At 53.3% G+C, this 24,005-nt stretch overlaps 8 protein-coding genes across 9 annotated transcripts; 7 read left to right on the top strand and 1 right to left on the bottom strand.

The window, feature by feature from the left end:
- The first annotated feature begins 125 nt into the window (after positions 1-125).
- Positions 126-2,144, top strand: PV09_00841 (uncharacterized protein). Its single transcript, XM_016353640.1, has 2 exons — positions 126-490; positions 578-2,144. The coding sequence occupies exons 1-2, from the start codon at positions 355-357 to the stop codon at positions 1,990-1,992; spliced, it is 1,551 nt and encodes a 516-aa protein (XP_016218793.1). The 5' UTR covers positions 126-354; the 3' UTR covers positions 1,993-2,144.
- A 1,405-nt stretch (positions 2,145-3,549) lies between these two features.
- Positions 3,550-5,222, top strand: PV09_00842 (uncharacterized protein). The gene has a single exon (XM_016353641.1). It carries the CDS (start codon positions 3,621-3,623, stop codon positions 4,374-4,376), a length of 756 nt encoding a protein of 251 aa, XP_016218794.1. The 5' UTR covers positions 3,550-3,620; the 3' UTR covers positions 4,377-5,222.
- Positions 5,223-5,759: 537 nt separating this feature from the next.
- On the top strand, positions 5,760-7,678 carry PV09_00843. Of its 2 annotated transcripts, XM_016353643.1 has the most exons (3): positions 5,760-5,845; positions 6,171-6,535; positions 6,593-7,678. In XM_016353643.1, the coding sequence occupies exons 2-3, from the start codon at positions 6,232-6,234 to the stop codon at positions 7,114-7,116; spliced, it is 828 nt and encodes a 275-aa protein (XP_016218796.1). In that variant the 5' UTR covers positions 5,760-5,845; positions 6,171-6,231; the 3' UTR covers positions 7,117-7,678. The 2 variants fall into 2 exon arrangements, with proteins under 2 accessions (XP_016218796.1, XP_016218795.1); XM_016353642.1 differs by having other exon boundaries at positions 5,760-6,535.
- Positions 7,679-8,542: 864 nt separating this feature from the next.
- PV09_00844 (uncharacterized protein) lies at positions 8,543-10,021 on the top strand. The gene is made up of 2 exons (XM_016353644.1): positions 8,543-9,140; positions 9,283-10,021. Exons 1-2 carry the CDS (start codon positions 8,699-8,701, stop codon positions 9,738-9,740), a joined length of 900 nt encoding a protein of 299 aa, XP_016218797.1. The 5' UTR covers positions 8,543-8,698; the 3' UTR covers positions 9,741-10,021.
- Positions 10,022-10,113: 92 nt separating this feature from the next.
- Positions 10,114-11,798, top strand: PV09_00845 (uncharacterized protein). Its single transcript, XM_016353645.1, has 3 exons — positions 10,114-10,451; positions 10,508-10,805; positions 10,862-11,798. The coding sequence occupies exons 1-3, from the start codon at positions 10,287-10,289 to the stop codon at positions 11,620-11,622; spliced, it is 1,224 nt and encodes a 407-aa protein (XP_016218798.1). The 5' UTR covers positions 10,114-10,286; the 3' UTR covers positions 11,623-11,798.
- Positions 11,799-12,298: 500 nt separating this feature from the next.
- Positions 12,299-14,419, top strand: PV09_00846 (uncharacterized protein; the record flags this gene model as incomplete). The annotated part of the gene is made up of 1 exon (XM_016353646.1): positions 12,299-14,419. The coding sequence occupies one exon, from the start codon at positions 12,299-12,301 to the stop codon at positions 14,417-14,419; it is 2,121 nt and encodes a 706-aa protein (XP_016218799.1).
- A 1,542-nt stretch (positions 14,420-15,961) lies between these two features.
- PV09_00847 (uncharacterized protein) lies at positions 15,962-18,358 on the top strand. Its single transcript, XM_016353647.1, has one exon. The coding sequence runs from the start codon at positions 16,542-16,544 to the stop codon at positions 17,796-17,798; it is 1,257 nt and encodes a 418-aa protein (XP_016218800.1). The 5' UTR covers positions 15,962-16,541; the 3' UTR covers positions 17,799-18,358.
- Positions 18,359-22,139: 3,781 nt separating this feature from the next.
- On the bottom strand, positions 22,140-23,318 carry PV09_00848 (uncharacterized protein). Its single transcript, XM_016353648.1, has one exon. The coding sequence runs from the start codon at positions 22,845-22,847 to the stop codon at positions 22,395-22,397; it is 453 nt and encodes a 150-aa protein (XP_016218801.1). The 5' UTR covers positions 22,848-23,318; the 3' UTR covers positions 22,140-22,394.
- Between the last annotated feature and the right edge of the window lie 687 nt (positions 23,319-24,005).

Consider the following 24,005-nt stretch of genomic DNA (forward strand, 5'->3'; position numbering starts at 1 on the left):
CCTCTCGAGCCCGTCGTCCTGGCGAACCCGTCGTTGACTCACACCTGCATGCGATGGCCCCTCTCTCGCTCGACTCGTTGGCTCGAACCTTGGGATGTGCAACTCCCGTTGCACAATGGACTGCCCCGTCCGTGAAAAGGCTCGATCGCGCTGCCGTTATGATCCGTGATCCGCATTGAGAGACCCTCACCTTTCTTTCCTGCTCTTCCACCGTCCACGTCTGCGTCGTCAGCTTGCTCCGCCGCGATCGCGATTATCCAACTCTCTTGCTTGCGCAGCCTGCATTTTGCCCGCCCCATCGATCTGTGCATTCCTTCGTACCTGATCATCAGCGAAAAATCACTTGCCACTGCGATGGACCTGCCGGACCGACCGTCCTTGCGGCGAGCCGGGTCTGGAGAAGGTAGTACCACCAGTATCGACAGCCACCCATCGCGCAACCTGCTGTTTGGTGAAATCGACAGCAGCGCTTCGTTTGTGAGCGGCCGATGTAAGAAATGCGCCCAAAAGCCAGAAAATTGCCTTTGCACAAGTCTTGGACCGTAATGGCTAACGGACTTCTGATTATCAAATCTAGCCCGCTCCAACAGCTCAGTATGCAACCTGGTGCTATCCAGTAATCAGGCCTTCTTGCGTTTTTGGCACTCGGAAGACTGCAGAGAAGCATTCCTGAAGCGTTGCGACAGGCCCACCCTTCGCGAAGCACGCCTCGTCTGCCATGACTTCGCAGCAAAAACTGCGCCGTTCCTCTTCAAGGAGCTGTCTGTCCATTTTAAGCCCACCTCGTTCACCAAAACCCGGCGCATGATCGCGCTCAAGAAGATCGGCCACCATGCACTCAAGTTTACCTTCCGCATGCCGCATTCCAGTGAGACGTTTTTGCCCCCGTTGCTGGATCCTGTGACGGGCGAACAACATAGCTTTACGTATGTGCCGCAAATTGAACGGCCTTCCACGCCTACGGACGGCTCTCGCGTGGCGAAGTACGGGTCGGAGGAGATAACCAACATGCTCATCAGCCAATATCCGCCATTGTTCCATGCCGCGACCAACATTCCGGCGTTCATCCGCGCGCTGTCTTACATGCGAAACATTCGGCACATTGTCATCAGCTGCCCAGGTCAAGAAGAACCTCAGCTTCATCGGCGAAGCGTTGTAGATTACGCCCTGATATCGCTTCGGATCGCTATCGAAAGAGCGTCGCTAGACGACTTCGAAGCCCTGACGCTCGAATCGATACATCCGGCTGCACTCTTTTACCTTCAACCCATCCATGGCATTGGATCGACGCCAAGCTCTCAGCGACGCTGGTCACAGGTCGAACAGCTCTCCGTGCATATGACTAGTTTCCCTTTCGACGACCCGGACAGGACAGAGCACCTGCGCATCCTGCACGCTTACCTGCGCGCGTTCTCCCAGAACTTGACCAGCCTTCACTTCTCTTGGGTGGGCAAGCAAAGCGGGCCGTCGCCTTTGACTCTGGACAAGGAGCCTGTCCTCCTTCAGTCAACGACGGATGGACAACCTGCTGCATTGCCCAAAGCATTGCGCTTCCCCAAGCTAAGGTACATGGTGCTCAACAATGCCGTCATGGACTCAAGTCAAGTTGCGTCTTTCATCTCGCGACACAAGAAGCGTCTTGTCGAGTTCAACTTCGAAGAAGTCACATTGCGCAGCGGCGACTGGGATCACGCCTTGAAACCTCTCCGCAAGTCGAGATACGCTGCAAAGCCACTCTCATCAGTAGCCCAGGAAGCTCAGTATATGCCGGAGAGCATGGACGTGCCATGTGTTTGGTCGCCCATCGAAGCCGAGCCTGAGCCTCGCATCATGGAGACTCTGGAGCCCCAGTACCAGTTCGCGGCTCCCTCACAACGTGGCGGCTTCAGCGTTAGCAAATGGTTGGCAATTCGACCCGGGAAAAGACTACAAAAGAAGGAGCCGTCGACAGCGTCATCGCACCTAAGAAAAGCATTGTTCTCTTGGAGATGAGCCGCCTGTGATCGTGGGTCACGTTCGCAAAGCTGGATCTTTGCGCGGGAAAGCGTTCACGCGCGCGCTCGCTTTTCTCACACACATCCTGTCTTTGTTGGCCTGTTCCCTTACTGGAACTCTTTTTTTTTTTTTTTACTTTTTTCCCACCCGACCCCTTTTTCCCATTCCGCAGTTTGGACGGCCGATATTTTAGTGACATCCCGGTCCTCAAGAGAGGACAACGGCTTTTGTAATCAGTGTTGTGTTTGGGAGCCTTGAGTGTTGATTTTGTTGGACGCATGCGTTTTATGCACTGACGAATGATCGATGATGACGACGATGATGATGACGGATGATGTACCACGCTGACACTCACGACGCTCGCTACGAAACTTTTTGATCATATGTCTTAACAACGTACATAAATCAAAATAATGATAAACTATATGTGTATCTAAGTCAATTTCCTGCTGCTGGCTGCCACCCGTCCTTTCTTGAGGAGGTTGGAACCAAGTAAAGTACTGTGCACTTCATTTGTGATAATGCATCTCGAACGACATCGTGTTCATAAGCCAGCTGGGTCACTTTACGTCAGCTTATATCGGGACCAGAACCGGCAGTCACAGAAACAATGCAAAGGTCTGGCGAAAGCTCCATATGTTTGTCTTAACGTTGCAATCCGGAAATCTCCCGTAAAATGTTTCCTTGACTTTCGAGATTGACAAGACAGTACAGGGCTACACAGGACAATCCAAGTGAGGCCAAGCCGCCGGCGTACCGAATCAAGGTCTGAACTCGAAAAAAAAAGACACTTAGCACTATTACTATCATGGCAACGAAAATGATGTAGACTGAAACTTAATAACACATTCACAGGGGGTGCATATTGACATGTACTTGCAGCTTTGAAATGCTTGGGCCCCAAGCTGCTCCTCGAATGGCTGCCACGAGGCCAAAGATTCCTTCGTGACCCACGTACTCGGACTGCAGGGCGATGATGCGCGCCACGCAAGGTCGCATCGACGGCGAGCTCCTCGACGAGGAGGACAAGTTCCGGAGAAAAGTGTGCGCGTCTCGCATCCCTCGAGTCATCCGTGCCGTCAAACGCCACCGCCTCGATGCCCGGCACGGATTGCGACGGCAAGGACCAGCTCAACCGACAAAGTGCATGGTCATCAGCAACCGCAGAAAGGACGGCTCGAGGGCGGGCCCTGCGTCGTGCGCAAGACAGCGGCGAGAGCGAACGGAGCGCCTTGGCGTCTTCGAGACAGATGTAATTTTTTTCTTGTTTTTTTTCCTTCTTTTTTCTTCTTTTTTTGGTTTGCAAACGGGATACAAGCAACAGTTGAGCGATTGAGCGTGCGTTCACGAACGAGAATTTCCAAAACTCGCTCGGTAGACCAGGTGGAAGGCGAACGTTTGTGCGATGACAATCAGGGCACGGATCTCACAAATTGTGTCTTTGATGTCGTCGCGTAAAATGAACTCGATGTCTTTTTTATTCCAACTGGTGTAAAATGGTCTCAGCTTGTCTTGGCCCCAATTGTTTCTTTTGACGTTTGTCCCTCCTGCGAACAAAGTTTAGGAAGAAAATTGTCCCCGCAACAAGAGTGTTTCCCTTCCGCAAGGCCAGCCACATCGCAACCATGGCCGACACAAGATCACGCTCGCGATCACCGCGACGGTCCACCGATCCGGAATCTCGGCGTGAACGCTCAAGAAGTCCGAGGCGTGACGGCAACGACTCCGACTCGCGTGGTGCCAGTCGGCGATCAAGGTCGCGGTCTCCACGACGCGATGCGAAGAGCAAGTCCGATTTCAGCAAGGCATTCAAATGGAAGAGCAAGGATGGGGGCTCAAGAGCAGGTGGAGGCGCTGCGGACCGCGACGAGAGGGAATACAGGCAGCGTGATATGGACAGCTACCGTCCACGGCGGTACGGAGGCAAGGACGACAGGGAACGAAATAGCGATCGCAACAGGGAGCGGGAACGCAGGGAGGGAGCAGACACGTCGAAAGTGAGCGAGAAATTCGGCGGCACAAGCGTCAAAGAGAAGTTCGGCACCGGCATCGGCGGCGGCGGCGACGCCGCGGCCCCCAAAGACGGCGCTGGCAAAGCCAAGCCAGCGTCCAAACCTGCTGTTGCTAAGACGAAGACGCCGATGACCTACATTCTCGTCACGGTGAACGACCGGCTGGGCACCAAGGCGACGATCCCGTGTCTCCCCTCGGACACGGTCGGCGACTTCAAAAAGTTAGTCGCGGCGCATATTGGGCGGCAGCCGCACGAAATCATGCTCAAGAGGCAGGGCGAACGGCCGTTCAAAGACTTTATCACGCTGGGTGACTACGGAGTGAGCAGTGGGGTGCAGTTGGATCTGGAGCTGGACACGGGCGACTGAACCAGCACTGCGTCTGTTGTGATGTTGGAAGGATGGCACGGCTGCTGTCCGGGAGATGGCGCTGTCGATTGGGCTCTTGAAGTGCTCACCTGCTGTACATTGTCTCATGGTGGACGGGCGCATGGAGTCCTGAATGTAACATGCATGGTAATCTGTCCCTACCGGGGAGCATTTTAAGGTGAGCATAACTCTGCATTAATTGGCAGGTTGGGCGTTATCGCAGAGCGCAGCGCTGATCTACACCTAAACTGAGGGACCAACGAATGAGAACAATGCGGACTTTGTCTGTCTTCATTTTCATTCTGCGACGCGCCATGATTCTAGGGCTAGCAAAGAGACTCTCATAGCCAGTAACGTTACTGATTTAGCGTCAACACGTCTGCTGTCTGGTTGTAGATGGCAGCTTGGACGAGCGGCGTCAAAGGTTTTCTCATTCTTCGTGCCGTCCGATGATCAAGCGCAGCTCAAAAGGTCGTCGAGTGTTGTGGCCTGCTAGAGTCATCAGCCCATGTCAAACAGTGAGCAAGGACGGTACCAGATGTGTGTTGCTGAACAGCGATTCGGTGCTGTCTCAGGGTGGCCAGCGCAACGAAGACGCCCACTAGTGCGACTATCGTCCCAAGCACGCCGAAGACGACATTTATCTTTCCACCTACGTCGAGTCGATCGTTGCCTACGGGTGGCATTGTTGTGTCTGTCGGGTCGGGTGTCGCTCGTAAAGTTTGGTGGCACTTGCACGGACCTGTGGGCTGCAATGCTCGAGATCAACTGTATTAGATTGCTTGTAAAATTTATCTATGGCAAAGATGCTGGCCGAGCAGTTTATGGATTTTAATAATATCTAAGGTTTATAAAGACATGCGTGTTCCTTTTCTTAGTAGATCGTTTTTTGTGTTGACTTGCAGCGTCCAGCCACGGACTCCGGAAGTCCACACAAGCAGCAGGATCCACGCTTGAGGTGCATATGGATTAAAACGCTCATTCTTACTGGACGTTGGACGTTTTAGTCCAATCGAATCTTTTATACCACTTTTGCCCATGTCGCCCAATTCTGCCCAGCTACGCAATTGCAGTGCACTTTTGAGCTCTGGCCTTTACCGAAAACTACACTGTGCACTCCGCATCAACAAAGCCAGTTTGACTTCAAAAGTTTTTTGCGCTAGAGATACATAATCGAAGTTTTGGAAGCCAGTACTTTGATCGCGTGCTTCGATCTTGACAGACTGGCAATCGCAGCTTCAATGATCAACACATTCAGCACAAGTGTAGCAAGCAGACCGTGTCGGTTGTAGAGTGTAGCAGGTGTCGGGGTCAGGATGACGTCTGTTGGCATGACCAAGCGCGGCCCAGTCTTCCTGCTTGGACAAGCTTTCCTGCGGGCAAAAACAACGGCCTCCTTTTGTTCTGCCCCCTTCTTCTCGCAAACACAGACTCACTGAAGATCGAATTTCGATACAAAGCCTCAATCGGTAAGTTGCGCTTGGCTGTTCTTTTCCTTGGGCCTCAGCGGCCTCAAACGAAGTTTTTCTCTGTGGGAGCTCCAGGCGCACAGACGCCGTGACGGCTCCTCTCAGTGACTGGCGACGTTGCTCCAGCCTCTTTTCTCACGCAAAACTGCTCTGAAGTTGCCAGCTGGAACTTGTCCATCCGCCCCGTCTTTTTTCCTCGACTGTCTTGTGCTGGAGCCTTTCCCATCCGCATCAGAAGCTCGAGCAGACTTTGACTTCGTCTGGCCCAAGTCTCTATCTTGCATCCTGTCGTCGACGCTTCGCTGACCGCCTTGAACGAAGACAGACAGCTCCAAACTCTCTTCGTGTTACTTTGACAGCAACATCACCTTACGCACATCCCCGTCATGGCTGGCCCTCCACCCCAGACAGGTACGCTGCAGGAGCGACTGATGCGTCTGGCACAGACTCTGCAGTTTGCCTGGTTTGCCGGTCACGTCACTCTGCTCTTCAGCGCTCTACGATACGGTCTCTCTTACATCTTCTTCAACTACTATTCTCGAATGGCTCGCTTCTCCTACCGGCTCGCATTCATATCTGCCTGTATCACGTACGGAATAGTCGTCTACAAGGGCGTGCGTGCGAAGCAAAAGACGGGCAAGCCCATCAGCCCACTTTCGATGTTGGGCGATGAGAATGTACAGTATCTGCGTAAGTCACTGCGATCCAGGTCTAGATCCACGGACAAGCTCTAATGATTTGCACTAGTCATGGCATTGGTCTGGCTCTTTTCTCGCCAGATCCCGCTCGCCATTTTGCCCTTTACCGTGTACTCGCTCTTCCACGTTCTGACGTACACTCGGGCTAATCTCCTCCCGACCATTGCTCCGACCCCAGATGGCAGGCCCAAGGCATCTGGTCTGAGTGACACGATTGGCAAGTTTGTCAAGGATTACTATGACCAGTCAATGACCATCGTTGCCGCACTGGAAATCGCTCTTTGGTTCCGTCTGTTCCTCTCGGCTCTCATGTTCCAGAAGGGCTCATGGATCCTACTGGTTATCTACACTGCGTTCTTCCGCGCGAGACATGCCCAGAGCAGCTTCGTTCAGGGCGCTGTGACCAACCTGACTGCCCGCGCCGATGCACAGTTTGCTAACCAGTCGATGAACCCTGCTGTACGACAGGGCTGGGAAACTGTCAAGAGCGTTGTCAAGCAGGCTCATGATGCTACTGATCTCCGCAAGTACCTCGGCAGTGAACCAGGCGCTGGTCCAAAGAAAGCACAGTAATTGCGTGCGTTTCAAGAGACCGAAACCGACAAGAAAGTCATTATCCAGGACTAATTTGGTAGTAAGAAGAAGACATCAATAGTCTGCCGAATTCGCGTGCCAGTTGATCGGGAGGCTGTGACTAAGGACGTTCTTATCCGAAACAGCCTCCGCTTGCGGCATGAGCAGGCGCGCTGTATGATGGAAACGGATGGTGAGCGGGGGTTGTGTACCTAGAAATCGGCTGGTTGATTGCAGAGCGCCATGGGACAGGTGTTGGAGCTTTGGTGTCGTTGCTTGTAGTGTGTATTCAGTATCTTCAGGATCATGTTCTTCTCTCGCTCTTTTCGCAAGAGACGGCCGAACTTTCGTAGACGCAGTTCACCACAATCTGACGCGGTCGCCCACAAGCTCGTATTGTGATGCAAGCTCCGATGCCTAGTCGTTTCTGGCAAAGATGCGAGTAGAATAAGAATTCAGTTTGAATTCGCAAGCGTTGATAAGGGCAAAGAACCATGAGGTCATGATCAGGCCTTACCATCAACACCGCACATCAACTCTGCGAAGACCATATTTCATGTGATTCGACAAAACTCCCTTCTGGTTGGCTGAAGAGGAGTCGGTGTGAAGAACTGGCGACGAAGTGGAGCACAGGACAGTGCTCTGACTGGGGCTGAAGTCCACCGCCGAGCGGTTGGGATGCAGGGCCAAGCAGGCAGTACGAATTTGGGTGTGCGGAGGCTGCAAACGTAGCCAAGTCTCCATCCCTGTGCCAGACACGAGATCATGTTTACGATGTCAAGAACTCGCCTGCAAACACGCAACGGCACCCGCAGTCATTTGCTAAGTGTGTACGCCAGTCTCGGCGCGTGAGAGGGGGGAGGGCGGGTTGGCGTCGTGAGTTTGCAAGGCTGAGGAGGCACCGTGAAAGTCAGAGCAGAGAAACTCGAGAGACCACACGATCGAAACTGCGTCGAGCCGTTCTGCAACGGCATGATGGACAGACAACACGTTCAGGAACCGGAAAACGCATCCGTGGCGGGCACAGCGCAGCAGCGAAGCCCACCGCAAAAAGGAGTCCCGGGCTCCACGAAGCCGCGTACGACGTTCCCAACGTCAATAGTTCAGCGCCTCGCGATGGACCGTGAACTCGGCAGGATCGTCCAACACGCGCAGACCCAAGCTGGAGGCGATGCTGCACGCCATACTTGTCCCCATAGGCCGTGCTCACATCATCCGCCCTAGGCATCACGCCGGCCCTAACGAGCCTTCATGCACGCTGCTCTTGACCGCGAGTTCCAGCGCGGGCGCGGCACCAAGTTGGTGCTGCGAAAAAGCGGAGTACTTGTTCGCTGGCAACTGCGTTGCATCACGTTCCAGCCGAGTCCCCATAATAACGAATGCAGACTCCTTTTTATTTTTCTATTTTCGAAAAACACCGTGGCCACCATATATCTGCGCCGTGTCACCCAAGCTCCATCGTGGGTTTTTCTTCACTCTTACGCCGGATGCTTCGGTGCCCTCTGCGTCCAGTGCGCACGTGGTTTGGCGGCTCTTAGGGTTGCCACCTGTAGCCGGCCAAGTTACCCTGCTGGCGAGGGACATGAACTATATATTGCTCACTGGACCCTTCGGAGTGAAGAGGAGTTATATCGAAACGCTATTCACACGCGTTCTAGGGGTATGCAAAGTGATACAAAAGGCGACTGCGCTGCACCCCGCAATCATCGCATCGCTTTCGAGACTCCAGTTCTGCATATACGAGGCACCAAGTGTGCCGTCGTGTGATGTGTGTGTTGGACCTCGCGACAAGATGAAGGTGATCATGACGCCACCATTGACGGATGAGGAGGATATGCCGGCCAAGAGAAGGAAGGTGCATGTTAACGACGCTGAAGTCGACGACGACGAGGTCAGCCTCAGCCTGCTGCTCGACAACTACGCACCACTCTCCAATTTGCCAACACCGCCAATATCAAAGGAAGTTTCGCCTAGAGAAACTTCCTCTGACGAGGCTGGTGCTGACCCTGACATGACATACAAAGGTGCGTGATCAACAACCGTGACGCTTCAGGGAACCATAGCATAGTCCAACTGTGGGGTGAAGGGATGGGCGCCGCTTTATACTCCACAGGGCCACGAATGCCAATTCTTCCTAGAAGCAGAACCAACTGACAACTACAACAGAGCCTGCAAATTACCTAGCGGACGTCATACGGATCAGGGAGAAGTGTGTACCGGCAATGAAAGTCTCCCGTATTGAAAAGATGCTACGCCGAGCTTGCCTGGACCATCAGACAATCGCCTTCGCAGCATGCATTCTTAACCGCTTATCGTGGCGCTTCGTAAGGGACTGGAAGAACGAGCTACTTGCTCGTCAAGCTTCGGGCATCACAGAGTCAGAGGTCATCGTACTCGCAGCACTGTACATGGCCAGCTCGTGGCTGAACGACCGGCCGCGATCCGTGCGGTACTGGCTCCAAGATGTTGGCAGCTGCCTGACTACGAGGGACGCATTTCTGGCCAGTCAGATCTGCATCCTCAATGATCCATCCACCAACCTGATGCAAATTGGTTGCCAGGAAGTGGAGGAGATGATGGAGGATCTGGGCTTGTTGGGGATCAATGTTGAAGGCGTTGCTTGAAGGATATTCTTAACCATGCTGTGGGCATCGGTGGGTTTCCGCAACTTCTGTTTTCGAGCTCTGATCCTCCGTCCTTTTCTTTTGCTTTTTTGCATTTCGCAGTTAGTCGCATTGCTTTGGCTGTCTCCGCGGCGCGGTCGAGCGCAAGTCTTGTCAGATACCCTTTGCTCGCTATCATGCGAGTAGCAGAATTATTTTCGAATTTACTTGATAGTGGTTTTGCTATATTCATGGAAAAATGAAAAATCAAGTTGAAAGCCCATACGACGGCTCTACTTACCCATGAATGTTCGGATCAAAGAAAATGATGATGAAATTTGCCCTTGTCGTTGCCACAAAGGGGAGTTTGGGTTGGAAGAGGCACCGCTTCGGTGCCAAGGCTTCCAGGCTCAGAAAAAAAGTTGCGTGAGCCGATTCGGGTATCTGATCGCTGGATCTATCATCCATCGCGGCATCTTCAGGGCGCAATCGACATTTCCCCTTCTCTCCCTTCTGCTCTCCCCACCCTTCCTCTACCCTCAGTCCCCTTCGCAACGTTCTCCGTCCATGGTATGGGCCGAAGTGGCCAAGTACGTCTCTGGCACCCAACACGAGCGCGTCGATGATGGACAGAGCAGCACATTCCATTTGGACGTCCAGGATACTAGACGGGCGTCAGAAGGGATGGCAGCGACGGAGGACTTTGAGGCATTGAGGCCGCCGTACATCCACGTACGATAAATGGCGTCTTGGCCTGCGGATGATGACTTGGGCTAATGTAGAATCAGGCAATGCTGGCGGGCGCATTGGGAGGAACCACGGGTGATATGCTGATGCATTCGCTCGATACCGTCAAGACAAGACAGCAGGGAGATCCACACATGCCGCCCAAGTACACCTCTCTAGGGTCCAGCTACTGGACTATCCTGCGGCAAGAAGGCGTTCGGAAAGGTCTGTACGGTGGAGGTCTTCCAGCCTTCCTAGGCTCGTTCTCAGGCACACTCATTTTCTTCGGCACGTACGAATGGACGAAGCGAACCATGCTGGACCTAGGTATCAATCCGTCGGTCACCTATCTTACCGCAGGTGCGTGCGCAATTCTCGTTGATAGTACGTCTCACGCCACTCACCGTGCTCAACAGGCTTCGTTGCTGACTTGGCTGCATCTCCTCTCTATGTGCCGTCCGAAGTGCTCAAGACGCGCTTGCAACTACAGGGCCGTTACAATAATCAATACTTCAACAGCGGATACAACTACAGGGGCATGACGCATGCCATCAGGGAGATTGTACGCCATGAGGGCCCCTCGGCATTGTTTCACGGTTTCAAGGCAACACTCGTACGCGACCTGCCGTATTCTGCATTGCAGTTTGCGTTCTACGAGCAGGAGCAAAAACTGGCGAAGGCATGGGTGGGCAAGAGAGACATTGGCTTGACGTTGGAGATCCTCACTGGGGCATCGGCTGGTTGCTTGGCTGGCGTTTTGACGTGCCCGCTCGACGTTGTGAAGACGAGGATACAGACGCAGCACAATCCGGATCTTGCCAGCTCCTCCAAGCCGGTAGCTACGCCTTCTACACATGCTCCGTCCGCCAATATACCAGCAAAGCATGCAACACCACCTATTGGTACATCCAAGACGACATCGGCGATGAAGCGAGCGATCTCCACGTCATCCCCCTCCACTTCTTTAAAAATGCACTCGGCGGCCACCATTGACGCCTCGTCCGTCATCAGTGGCCTGAGGATCATCTACAAGACGGAAGGCTTGGCCGGCTGGTTCCGTGGTGTCGGTCCTCGCGCAGTGTGGACGAGCATTCAGAGCGGAACCATGTTGGTTATGTATCAAGCGTTGCTCAAGCAGTTCGAAGCGCATCCTCTCGTGACGGTGGACCCTATATAACGCCGTTACAAAGCGGCGGTTGTTGTATCATTATTCAATAGAACATGCATTGCACGGCGTTAGAGCTAGAGTGTGTGGGGTGCGATGCTGTGAAAGCATTGTGGCCCGTTGTTACCCGCTGCTTTTAGAGGGTTCATCCTGTAAATAGTCTAAATGAAAGTCACTTCACTTTTCAATGGCTCTCTGAGCCTCGTTACCACTACAACATCATCTTTCCATTTATGCCGTGCTTTTCTACTTGCTTACCACCTAAACACCAAGCGTTACCATCGACTAAGTTCGTCCTTCAATGCTCACTGTGCCGTATTGGCAAAGACACTAGAACATCCCCGACGTTGTGGTACAGTCCAGTTGACTGGCCGACCTGCGGAAACTCACAGCCTGATATCACCTTGCAGTCTCGCTGTCAAACATTAAATCCTCGTTGTCACCGTAGCTCACTCTTTCCTCACTTTGCAATATCTGGCGCAGACCGAATTTGACTAGTGAGGCTATCCAGAATTCATAAAGCAAAGGCGTTCTGCAGATTATCTAGTCGACGTGACACCTTCTCACTTCGTCCTCAAGACGGGCGTCACGACGCTCTTCGACAAGCTTCTCTGGCCGTGTGTACCTCCTGAACAAAGCCTTTCACTTCTAAGATCCTAAACTTTGGGTTGCCACTAAGAGAAATTTCATGGCCACTACAAGAGAACTGCTTGGCTGCGGGATGCAGTCTTCACAAGTTGGCATACTGCCACACGAGCTTCAAGATCGGATCGAATCTTGTGTTCCTGTCCTGAATCATGTCGATGAAGATGATGGAAATTGGAACACGAATCGAAAACTACCCACCAAAGTACCATCGTTTCCCACGCCGTTAGGAGATCCGACCATTCCGCCAGCGACAGGTACACCTTTTCTCACAAAGCTTCCACCGGAGATCAGACGCACCATCTTCCTGGAATATCTGCTTCCGGACAAGTCAAAGAACATTGTCCCAACGAAGTACGCGAGGAGCCAGGACTTTGCTGAGACGCACCGTTTGTACCTAGAGAGAAGTCGACGGCGGATGAGAAACGATGCGCAGCGCGCACACCAGGCCGTGCTTCAACGTCCTGGACATTGGGCTTCACTCCTCGGGACACCTCTACCGCCTTTGCTTACAGGAAACGCCCCCAACCTTGGGCCAGCAGTGCCAAACGTTTCACTAAATCCAGCCTTCGGCGTTGCTCCTCCACTCACTGCCAATCCACTGAACGGATGGACAGTAAGCCCACAGAATGCTCAATCAATTCCTCCTACCCATTCGGCGACTCTCCATAACTCCCCTTCTCCGCCAGTCCCGAATCCAGCTGCTCCAGTTTTCAACCCTCATGCGACGACTTTATCCACTACACATCCTCAAACTCTGAATCTGGCTGCCCTGCCGTCTAACCCAACTCCAGCCGGTCCTTTTACAGCCACCGCGGGAATCGCATATCAGGGTAGTCCGTTCAATGCTTCCATTGCTGTCTCTATCAACTCTCAACTACCACAGCATCATGCACCGGCTTTTCACAACTTTGTTGCAATGCCGACGGGCCAGATCATCCACCAGGCAGCACACACTCCACCGATATCCGTTCCACAGGTCCGACGACAAAACCACCAAAACCTCGATCTCACAGCCAGCAGTGGTGAGACGAAAAAGGATGTTCAGAGTGCAATCATTGCCTCCAAAAAGATGGATTCACACGACGCAACACCTACGAACGCGATTCTCACACTTCTGACCACTAATGTCAAGCTGTGTCTTGAAGTTTCGACCATCCTTTTCGAAGAGTACACTTTTGAAGTGCACATACACCCCAACGGCGTGGATCTGCTCCATTTTGATCGCATCCCGACACTTGAAACCTGTGGCCAAGAGATTGAGAACGCAATGGCGGTATTTGAAAGCAAGGGCCATTTCTGCTTCAATCGTATGAAGCACGTTGAATTCGTCTTCTTCGCCGGCCGCCCCGATGACCGACTAGCAGGCCTCCGTATGCGTGAGTCTTTGCGCAGACTCATCCATCTCTTGAAAAAGGATAAAGACGAAAACGAGAAAAACCGTGTCACGAGCATCAAAGTTCGATTTGACTACGAGCAGGCCCGTGAATGGGAGAAGTTCAGCTTAGCGAACTCCATCACCGATAGGACTGGTAATTTCTGGCTTGCGGTAGCGAAGAAAGCCGACGCTGCGTCCAGCTTGACTGAACTTTCAACCATGTATGAGCCTCGCGAAAGCATTATGCACAAGGTCTACAACGTTCAGCTCGTCTCTGCACCTCTGAAGGCACTTCGACATGTCCACAACGTCGAGATTGAGTTTCCGCCAGAGATTAGCCACAACCCAGAACTAATCGCATACGCCTTGGAAGTTAAAGCTCTTGCTCAGAGCCGAGACTTCACCAAAGAGGCTCAAGAGGAGCTTATGCGTGAAGAGATGATCATGGATGCTCGGAGGGACAAGGAGCTTGCGAACGCCGGGGCCGGAGGATACTACAAACCAGTTCAACCTGAGTTTGGTGATCAATTTGTGACAGACGACAGTACGGAGGCTTCGCCTTTGATGATGAAAGAGGACGAGATTGAGGAGCCTGGCCTGGTGCAGCCGTTCGGTCCTTCTGGCAACACATTGCTGCCTGCCAATCATGGTGAAGTCTGTGATGTAGTGATTGATGAGATTGAAGTTGGAGAGCCTGCTTTAGGCCATGCATTTGACTCAGACGCAAAGGACGGGAAAGGATGTCAAGATCCAGCTCGGATTCTTGCGCGACGACGTCATCAATGAAAGCGTCTGAAGAGACGCGTTCAAGATCAGATGCTCTGATCTCATGGTAAGTCTCGGCCACTTGAACCTAGCGTCCTGGAGGGTGTAGACTCATTGTACAATGTCGAGGAGCGTTTGGATTCGATACTTCACGAGGGTGCTTTGGCTGGAAATGGACTTGTGGCTAGCAGAGGACAAATTTTTCTTGAAATGCGGTTTGCTTTCACTTGCAGAACTGGCACGATGCTGAAGCCGCAATCTCAGCTTCGGCAGCCAGAGGCAACTACTTCTTTTTTTACCTTCCTTTTCTTTGCACTCAAACAATGGCAACATGCACGGGCTTGGGTTTGGAAGGCTCTCCTACGTTGTTTTCCGCCGGCCACTCGTGCTCGCAACAGAAAAGAAAAACAGCGTGCAGCTCCACGGAGCCTGAAATGATCGTCTTATATTTGGCTTGTTGCTTTTGATTTTGCAGTGATCGTATCCTGGAGCCATAAGATACTGTATGTACCAAGGCAGGTGCGGGTAGGTAGGCAACAACACAAAGATCGACAGCGAATGGCACTTGCAATTGTTCCTTTTACTGTACATGCGGCGCTTTCCGTTCAGTGTAAGTTAGGCACAGCGACGGGAAAGATCGACAAACAGAGTGCTTCTACGCTAGTACAAGCACAATGGGACGCCTGCTCGGTTCATCAACCCCCGTCGATGGGATCTCACCGTTGCGCTTGATCTGCCCGTGTTTGCGTGGCCAGCTCGTGCACAGAACCAAGCGTTCACGTCATCCAGCGTTTGGGTCTGACGAGCTGTCGCGTGTTCCCCTCACCTCAGATCCACAATCTGGCTTTGCACGGCACGAGGAAGCATAAAAGACTCGCACAACTGCCCCCCAGACAGGCTTGCCAATCATAGCTGCGTAAAATAGCTCGGGATGATCCCCCCCAGCGCGGAGGGGTTTTGCCAATCAAAGTGGCGCTGGGACAGCCTAATTTTATCTAAACGAAGCCGTGTTTGGCCCTGAGTGTTTGACGTGAGATCCAAGGCGGCCAGTGGGACACGGGAGGAGAGCCATAGCATCTGAACCGAAGACGGCGATGACGATTGGCACGCGTACCGCTGGGACAAACATGTGAAACGGGCAAGCAAGTCGCAGCATTGAAGATTAGAGAGTGCGCGGCGTCGCATCCTCTGACGTAATGGCGGTGATGCCAGGCACAGGACGGCAGAGCAGGGCAGGTCAAGGCGCCGACGAAGATCTGCAAAGGAACGTGTCGAAGCGCAGAACAGCGCAGTGCTCTAACTCGGCAAAGTACGAAGTCGGAGCCGTCCTAGCTACAGCGCCGCCGTGGATGAATTGGCAGAGGCCTGGGGTGGGTATTTTGGTTGTGGCGCGGGGTTGACGTACGGCTCCCGTCCACGAACTGGATCCAAGGACGAGCAGCAACGGAGTGAGTACAGGCAAATCCAGGGTCATATTCCTTCTCATGGGGCCACATGATTTGTTTTTGGTGTTTGGGCTGTCTTCTGGCTTGGCCCGCGGCGTCATTTGTTGATGAGATGGGTGTTGTTTGGTGCGACTATGTACATCGGCTTCTTGCTGCACTGTCTGCCCCGTCTTCAAGCAGGACTTGCTCATTGAATTGGCGGCCTTTAACTTGGATTGAAATTGCGTCTTCTCCTGTGCGTCAACAGCTTGTTCTTTCGCTCTTTCAAGAACCTTCTCGATTAGCTCGTATCTTTGGCGATGGTAGCATTCCGACCCGGGCCGCCTTAAAAGTCACAATCCGAGCTTCCACTTCGCACATCCACCGCTGCCTTCGCTCGATCCCATGCAACTCCTGTCCGCCCCTGATCCGGCCCCGATTGAGTTTCGTATCACACTTCGCTTTCTGTGCTCCTGTGCGTGACTATTGTCGAGCTTACTCGCTGCTTTCCCGCGCTGAAGAGAAACGAGGAAAAAAGGGAGTCGACGGGAACAGCAATTCTCTTTGAGGTCACAAGGCCCCCCACCTTTTAGGGACGGCATCGAAACGCCCACCAAGAGCAACAGCAACCAATCGATAATAGCAGACCTAAGAGCTATACATCGAGAACTCGGCGACGACAACGACGAAAACAATACGGAAGACGTCGAGGAAGCACAATGAGCTCTCTGGGGAGCTCGACTCCCGCACAGCCAGGACCTGTCGCTGAGCCACAGCAAGCGTCTTCGCTCGAGTCTTCTCAGGAGCTCGCCCAGCACGCCATGTCTGGCAATGAGGGCAAGACTAAGGAGAAGAAGAAGCTATTCGGGTTGCTGAAAAAGAAGGACGGCAAGCATACGACCACGAAGAGCGGCGAGGCGGCAGCGACTTCGCCATCCTCCTCAGATGCGGCACCCACCTCCTCTCCCCCACTCGCAGCAAACACACAGTCGCCCTCCACTAGCACGTCTGCAAAGCCTGTATCACGTTCACTCTCGCCTGGCCCGCAGCAACCACATATGACCCCGCCATCGAACCCGGTGCAGTTCCCCGCGTCACCGCAGTCACACGTGTCTGCGGTGAGCCCGTCGCGGTACGTGCGTTCGTCCTCGCCGCGACTGCATTCACCAGCGTCAAGCCTCATCTTCGAGCGCAACGTGCAGGAGGCGCCCTTGCCGGAAGACCTGCAGGCAGCCATTCCGCACCACATCCAGACGGAAGACTACATTCCGCCGATCCTTGAGGCGTCCTCGCACGCCATCACCGACGACAAGCTCAACCCGGACGAGGTCGAGATTGTCATGCATTCCGCACACCAGCCCGCCGCTTCCACCATTGCGCAATACCAGGATCCGAGCGGCACGTTCTCGCTCCTCTCGCTGGGGCATGCTTCCGAAGTCCCGACGCTGGGCCCGTCAGCTACAATGGAGACGAGCACGGAGGAGCCGGTGAGCCATTACGGTGCGCTTGATGCGTCAGACGTACGGAGACTGAGCTTCATTTCGTTTGCGGATGTGGTCCAGGGCGAGCACGCGCTCGAGAGCGGCCTGTCCAGTATGCCCAAGGATCTGCACATGTCTATTGTGTCGTCGACGAGCAATCGATCTCCGTCTCCCGTCCGCTCGCCGGCCTCCTCTCACGGTCCTGGCGAGTCGGGAATGTCTCCGCCTACGTCTGGTGCCCCCTCAGTAAAGGGTATGGAAATCCCCGGTAAGCAGCCTGCCGTGGGCGGCTTCCCAGGCAGTCCCATGAGTCTAGGCGGCACGCATTCGCCGCCTCTCGAGCGTGGAGAGCTCACGGTGGAAACAATGCGGCAGGCGTTGCGGAAGACGGGCAGTGGCGACCTAAGTATCGCCAGGAGTCCGGTGAGTCCCATTGAGAGGAACTCGATAGCGTTACCCCCGAGTGTCGTTGCTCCCACCAGCAGCGCCAAGTAGATCTGCCTCAGAGGAAGAGATTTATGATTTTCCTTTTACTACCGATAAAGAGTGCAAAACTCCGTTGCTGCTTTGTCTTGTGATCACAAGGTTATCCTATCAGGGATGGCCTTGGGAAGGCTGGGGAGCCCAAGACTCAAGTCCTGCACGGCCAAAACATTGGTTATTGATACAGCGGGGCCGCATCTAATGCATATATTCTGCACATGATTGCCAAAGGAGGGAGGTGAGGGCTGTCGGGTTCACCGAACGAACGCGCAAAGCGCAGAGCGTTTCTTCGTTTTCTTCCTCTACTTTCTTGGTTCACTTCCTTACACTTCATCCGCGTGGACACGAACTTGACGAACAACGTCGGACTACACTGAGGGGCGTGTGGAAGAGCGCCCCTCCTATTTGGGCCCCAGGAGCTTTAAGACGCTCCTCTTTCGGCCTTTTTATCCTTTCTCTATGGAATCATTCTCTTTATTGATGTAAGAGATTTGGAATCTTGATATCTAGCGTGGAGGACAACGGGTATTTGTACCTTCGCCTGCAATGAGAATCAAAGACAACCTGTTTCGGTTCATCATTCCCCGCCTTTTTGATTATCTTGTCGCTGTTTTTGACGTCTTTGCTTAAAACTTGTGCATATTCTGTGTGCGTGGCTTGTCTGCTCCTTACAGGCGTACCGCTTGCTTGACGGCGACGAGCGGTCGAAGTCAGATGCTTTGCTGGCTGAAGTGACACAATCAGAGACTTGAAAACGTGTTGGATGTTATACATGTTACGCCGCAGGGATTGGTGCATTTACTGACCACAACAGTCTGCAGCGCCTTGTGGTATTTTCCGGAGCACGGCAAATGACAAGCATCACGAGGCGGCTTTCAGCGTATTTCTGCCCCTTGTAACAACATCTCAGCTGCTCTGATGGCATTTCCACACGGACAAAATGAGTAACTACGTGACAGCAAACTGTCAAGTGGCCAACATGGAGACGATGACTATGACGGGAGGTTTCACTCCGCGAGACAAGCAAGTCTTAATTGCGGACATGCCATTTGACTTACGATATAAAATTTTTCACTACCGGATGTTGTTCAGCCTTGGGCCGAAACTGCGTTAAAGCTTGGATTATGCCTTGAGCAACTTCAAATGCAGGATTTGTACTTGACCTCCGGACGCAGTTGCCTACAACGTCTATCCTATGAAAGTGGTCATGGACGCCAAAGTCAATGTATGAGTATCAGGCGTATTAGCTTTATTGAAGCGATTTGCGGCCCGCCTCTGTCCACCTCAGCTTCCGGTTTAGATACATGTTCCGAACTAAGCTCCGTTGATCGCAGGCATTTCTTGCTATCTGTTCTACTGCAACAGTACCTGGATCGATGATTCTTCCCGGGATATAGGATGAACACAGCCTGCTCAATCTAGACATGCCGTTCGGGCAAGCGTGCTGAGCAAAAGACTGAATCACTAAGCATGGGCGTATTGATCTTGGGGACATCTTTCAATTGTCGACGTTATGAACTAGGCTTGCACGGGCAAGGCACGCAGGCTCCAAGCTCTTTTGACTCTTTCTTCGAATGACACGTGCTGCGCGGTAGGTCGTCAGACTGTGCGTGATGCTTAGAAATGGTCTGGTTGATGAAAACATACGTCCCGTCAAACCGGCCGCCAGGTGCCATTGAGGGCATTAAGAGACTTCGAGGCCTTGTTTGAAAGCCTTCCTTCGGACTGAGTCTACCGATTTCTGTGCTAATGCTCCGTTGCAAACATAGAAGTCACAGCTTCTCTGGCTTGCGTGGTCGGCGGACACCTCTTTAGGAGATATCGTCGTAAACAGTGAACTTAGGCTCTTCGCGGTTCCGATCAGTAACTTTGACCAGGGCCTGAACTTAGGGTGTGGCCAGGTCCTTGTCATTATTGGGTCAGCATTTGCAGCGCTCCTGCCCACTGCTTGCCTGCATTTCTACGTTGGAAGATTCCATATCAGAAAGGATCGCCGTGGTGACTCGTCATCTTAACACTACTTCAGTTCGGGGAAGCAAGGAGGGCAGTTTGACATGGCCCTCCCTTAGAACGGCTTTATGTGAGAAAGTAAAGGGAGTTTCGATAACGGGACAATATGGGACGAAGCGTCATGATCGCCCACCCAAAAGGCTCGCATATGTGCCGTACACCACCATATGAAGGATTTAGGCTGCCGCAGGTTCCTTGCTTTGTCTTGGCCTCCCCACACTCAATCTCGACAAGCTGCCGAAAGGCATCTCGGATCCTGCGCTGCGAAACGCGGTCGAGGATCGGGTTCCTTCAGCGATAACCGATAAGGATGCGGGAGAGGAGTGCAAGGTCCTACCAACATGTCGGGTCGGACCTTTGCTTGCGTGTCAAGCACGCCCTTAAAAGTCTTTCGCGTTTGGCGGCTGTCCACGAACTAGGGGAGAAAGCGAAGAAGGGACGGAGTTGGTACAACAAAATGGACCTGAGTCAGATGGGAACCCTTCGAACATTTTGAGTGCAATGTCTTCCATGGTTACCCTTTCTCCCTGTTCCTGTTGACAAAGGAAATGAAAATTCAGTGGAAAAGGCATCATTGTGGATCTTGGCTGAGAGCGTGGCACGTGTCAACGGGGGCCATTTGATGAATCCGAGACGAGAACGGCATGAACAACGTCCTCTTTCTTCTGTTCCGGACAATAATCTAAGCAAGAAGCTCAGAACTTCTTGAGCATTGCGACCTGGACAGGCCCCTCACCAACAGCACCTATTAGCTTGTTAAAGTCGACGGCAAAATTTCCACATTGGTAGTTAAATCCCTGCACTTCGAGCCATCTCCTCCTATACTGGATCCCGGCCAGCGGTCTCCCTACTCGGAAGCCTGTCACATTGCAAGACGGTGGAATTGGAACAGTCCACTACGGGGCAGGATCAATTTAGCCTCTCCACGGTGCCTTGGGAGATAAGAAGCGGTCGTCGATTCAATCTACTTGGACGATGTGCAGTCTGTCTGCGTATCGCCGCTAGGTAGATTTGAGACTTGCGACCACGCATAAACTGTTTGCCATTGCTACTAATGCCGCTGCTGTGTCGAGACCCGGTCAGCCCCTAGGTGAATGGACATCAGCCGTGAAAAATTGTCCGATGAGCTCGGTTCATTTACGATATTCAAGAGATTGACACCGGGGTCCCATCTCTGGGCCGATGTCTCGCTTCTGTTTTCGACAACTTGTCGTCCTGTTGGGGGTGCGTTAAGCACGTATAGGGATTCACGATGCAACAGTAGGGATAGTCATACGAAAGCGAAGCATCGTCGATTGAGCAAAAGCAAGTGCCGCATTGGTCGACTGCTCAGCAGCAGCCAAGTGGCAGGCTGCGATGAATCGTTCTACAAGTGAACGTGCTGTTTTGGCTGTGCGAAGTGGAGTCGTGAGGATTTTTGATGCTCGCCGCTTTGAAAGGTACAGACGTCAATCAAGCCAGGGTCACGTACAGATGCAGGCGAAGTGAACGTAGATGGACAGGGATAAAAAAACACAAGTCCTCCGCTGGTTTTTGTGCATGTCCATCATAATGGGTGATGAGCAGGATCCGTGAAAAGCACACACGACCGCGGACTGTGATTGTCATCGTCGAGAGCGAAGCGCTCAGGGTTCGATGCTGGTTGCACTTGTCCTACGATGGCTGCAGCTCCTGTGGATGTTTCCAGCACGAAGATTTTGTAGGGACCAGGCCCGAACAGAAGATCCATCAGACGCACGGCCACTTGCGATTCTCGCCTCATGGTAGCAAAGTGACAGAGACTGACAAATTTGGTCAAGGTAGCGTTAGGGAGATAGCATGGATGACTTTGAAAGAGAGAGTGGAGGGGAAATTTCCTTGAGTGATGTTCGCAGGGAAAAGGGATGAGGGGGTTAGAACGGCGCAGGGCAAGGGTTACGAGATGTATAGTCAACTGTATTATGCTTCAGTGCAGCCATTGTTGACTTGGTGCCGTTAGCATCGACGAGGCATGGAAACGAGCAGAACGGTTGCGGTAGCAATCCGGCTGGGGCGCAACGGTCTTGGAACATGCCGGCGAACGGGCACGACTGGTCGGCTCGAGATTTGACGAGCCGGGAAGGACGAGGACGGGTATTTCTTTAACGAGAGTCGCAGCATCAGCAGCAGTAGCAGTCGTAACGGTGGTGCGTCGGTGCCAGGTGCAACGAGAGGATGCGATGTTATACGAGCATCTCTCTTTCGCGGGCGGCCGGGGAAGGCGATACGCGAGGAACGCAACCACGGGCCCCTACCCCCTCCCCCTTCTGCATCATCGAACCAGCATGCGGGCCCAGCTGAAAGGCCGGGGGCCTGTCCAGCTGGCTCAGAGGCGCAAAACTGGCTATCTTGGCTCAAGATGAAGCGAGACTGGATGCGCGCGGAACACGGGCGCAGTTGGCGAATGGACGAGGGTCAGAGATGGAAGGAATCAGCGACAAGGGGAACCGGCTCGGCGATGGATTGACGGGGTTGGCATTCTGCAACTACAGCTAAGGTTACCACTGTTACTGTGGCTTGGTGTTTGGCGGAGAACTCAAAAGCGCCAAAGATGACTGCACTAGCGCTCGCTCGTGGTCGCTACTGGCATGGCCCGCTCGCAAGTGCTCCCTGTAGTAAAAATTTGGAATTTGGAGGGGGGGGGACGAGGGAAGGGCGATACAGTCTTGGGACCATCCGTCCAGCGAGGGACAAGTGGCGTGAAAAGCCACGGGTAGGGCGTGTGCAGCGGAAGAGGGGAAAGGTCAAGGCAAATGAACATGTTAAAGACGACGAAGAAGCAGAGGACGGAGAGGAGAAGAAAGAAGAAAGATTTTTTTTCTTTTTTTTCAAAAAAAAGAAAAGAAAAACAAGGAAAGAAAAAAGAAAAGAAAAGAAAAAAAGAGATTCAAGGCAAGCGGACGGCGAAAGAAAGAAAATATGGTGAACCACCAAACTGGAAGGACATAAACAAGACCACTTTTCCTGATCATCAAGACAGATCCGGGAGGGAGTCCAGAGAGCGAGGGTTGCGCAAGACGGGGTGAAGAGCATAGAGCCATTGGGCGGGTTACATGTTGTCAGGCAAAAGAGGATACGAGCACGGGCATGATGGGAGAAAGAAGAAGCTGTAGGAGAGAAGACGAAGAATGAAAAAGGAAGGAGGATGCGGAGGAGGAAGCGGGCAGCAGGTAAAGGCAGCCAAAGACGGAGGCATGGTGGGAGCGCAGTGTGCAAGCAGCGCTAGTGGACGTTGCGCCCGTTCGTCAGGCTTTCACATCGTGCCCGTTTTTCCGTACCGCGGAGGAGTGTTTTGCGAGCGATTGTGTGCGGATGGATCGGCTGGATCGGACGAGAGGAGTGATGGAGTGATGGAGTGATGAGACGGGTGCCAGACGACAGCGTCCGAGCTGGTGCCGACGCCGGTGGCCGTGGCCATGCCGGTCGGGCGTCCATGTCAAGCGTGTCGAATAATGCCAGAGTCCGATGCGGGTGCCGGTGCCAGTTCCTGGTGCTGGTGCTGGTGCTGGTGCTGGTGCTGGTGCTGGTGCTGCTGCCGGTTCGTGTGCCCTGGAGCCGGTGTCTGTGCCTGTGCCTGTGCCTGTGCCTGTGCCTGTGCCTGTATCAGGGCGCAGGCACAACTAAAGTCAAAACCTTTTTGCGTCTCGTGAGTGCGGTGGGCGTGCACCGGGCGCGGTTGCGTGATGCGTGTGCGCGTGCGCTTGGAACGAAGAGACGCCGGCCTGACCACCACGACCGCTCCTGTGCCCGCGACGTCGCTCCATTCTTCTTGCGGGCATGGACGGTACCGCTCTGGCGCCGTGCTGTTCACAGCTTTCTGTTCCTCAACGGCTGCTAACGAGCCTTTAGCGCCAAAAGCCCACCGCGTCCGGGCACTGCCTTTTTGTTCCCGAACGATGGCTTTTTCCTTGAGCGTTGTGCGACCAGCTGCTGTCCGCCCTTGCCCTCCCCTCCCCTCCCCTGCTAGACGTTTCCTTTTCGTTGAACGCCCTTATTTTTTTTTGGATCTGGTTCGGAGCTCCGCTTGAGTGACTCTTTTTTCTTGTTTTCTTTTTTTTTCTCTTGGTTCCGCGTTGGCTCTGGCTGGCGGCTCGCGGCTCCTGGCGCAGGGCATTTTTTTTGGGGGGCTTTGGCGCTCGCCCTCTTGCCTGCGGTTTCTGGTGTCACGGCGGGAAGCAGGCCCGAGGAGCG

This window comes from Verruconis gallopava (genome assembly GCF_000836295.1).
Source record: "Verruconis gallopava strain CBS 43764 unplaced genomic scaffold supercont1.2, whole genome shotgun sequence".
Lineage (NCBI taxonomy): Eukaryota > Fungi > Ascomycota > Dothideomycetes > Venturiales > Sympoventuriaceae > Verruconis > Verruconis gallopava.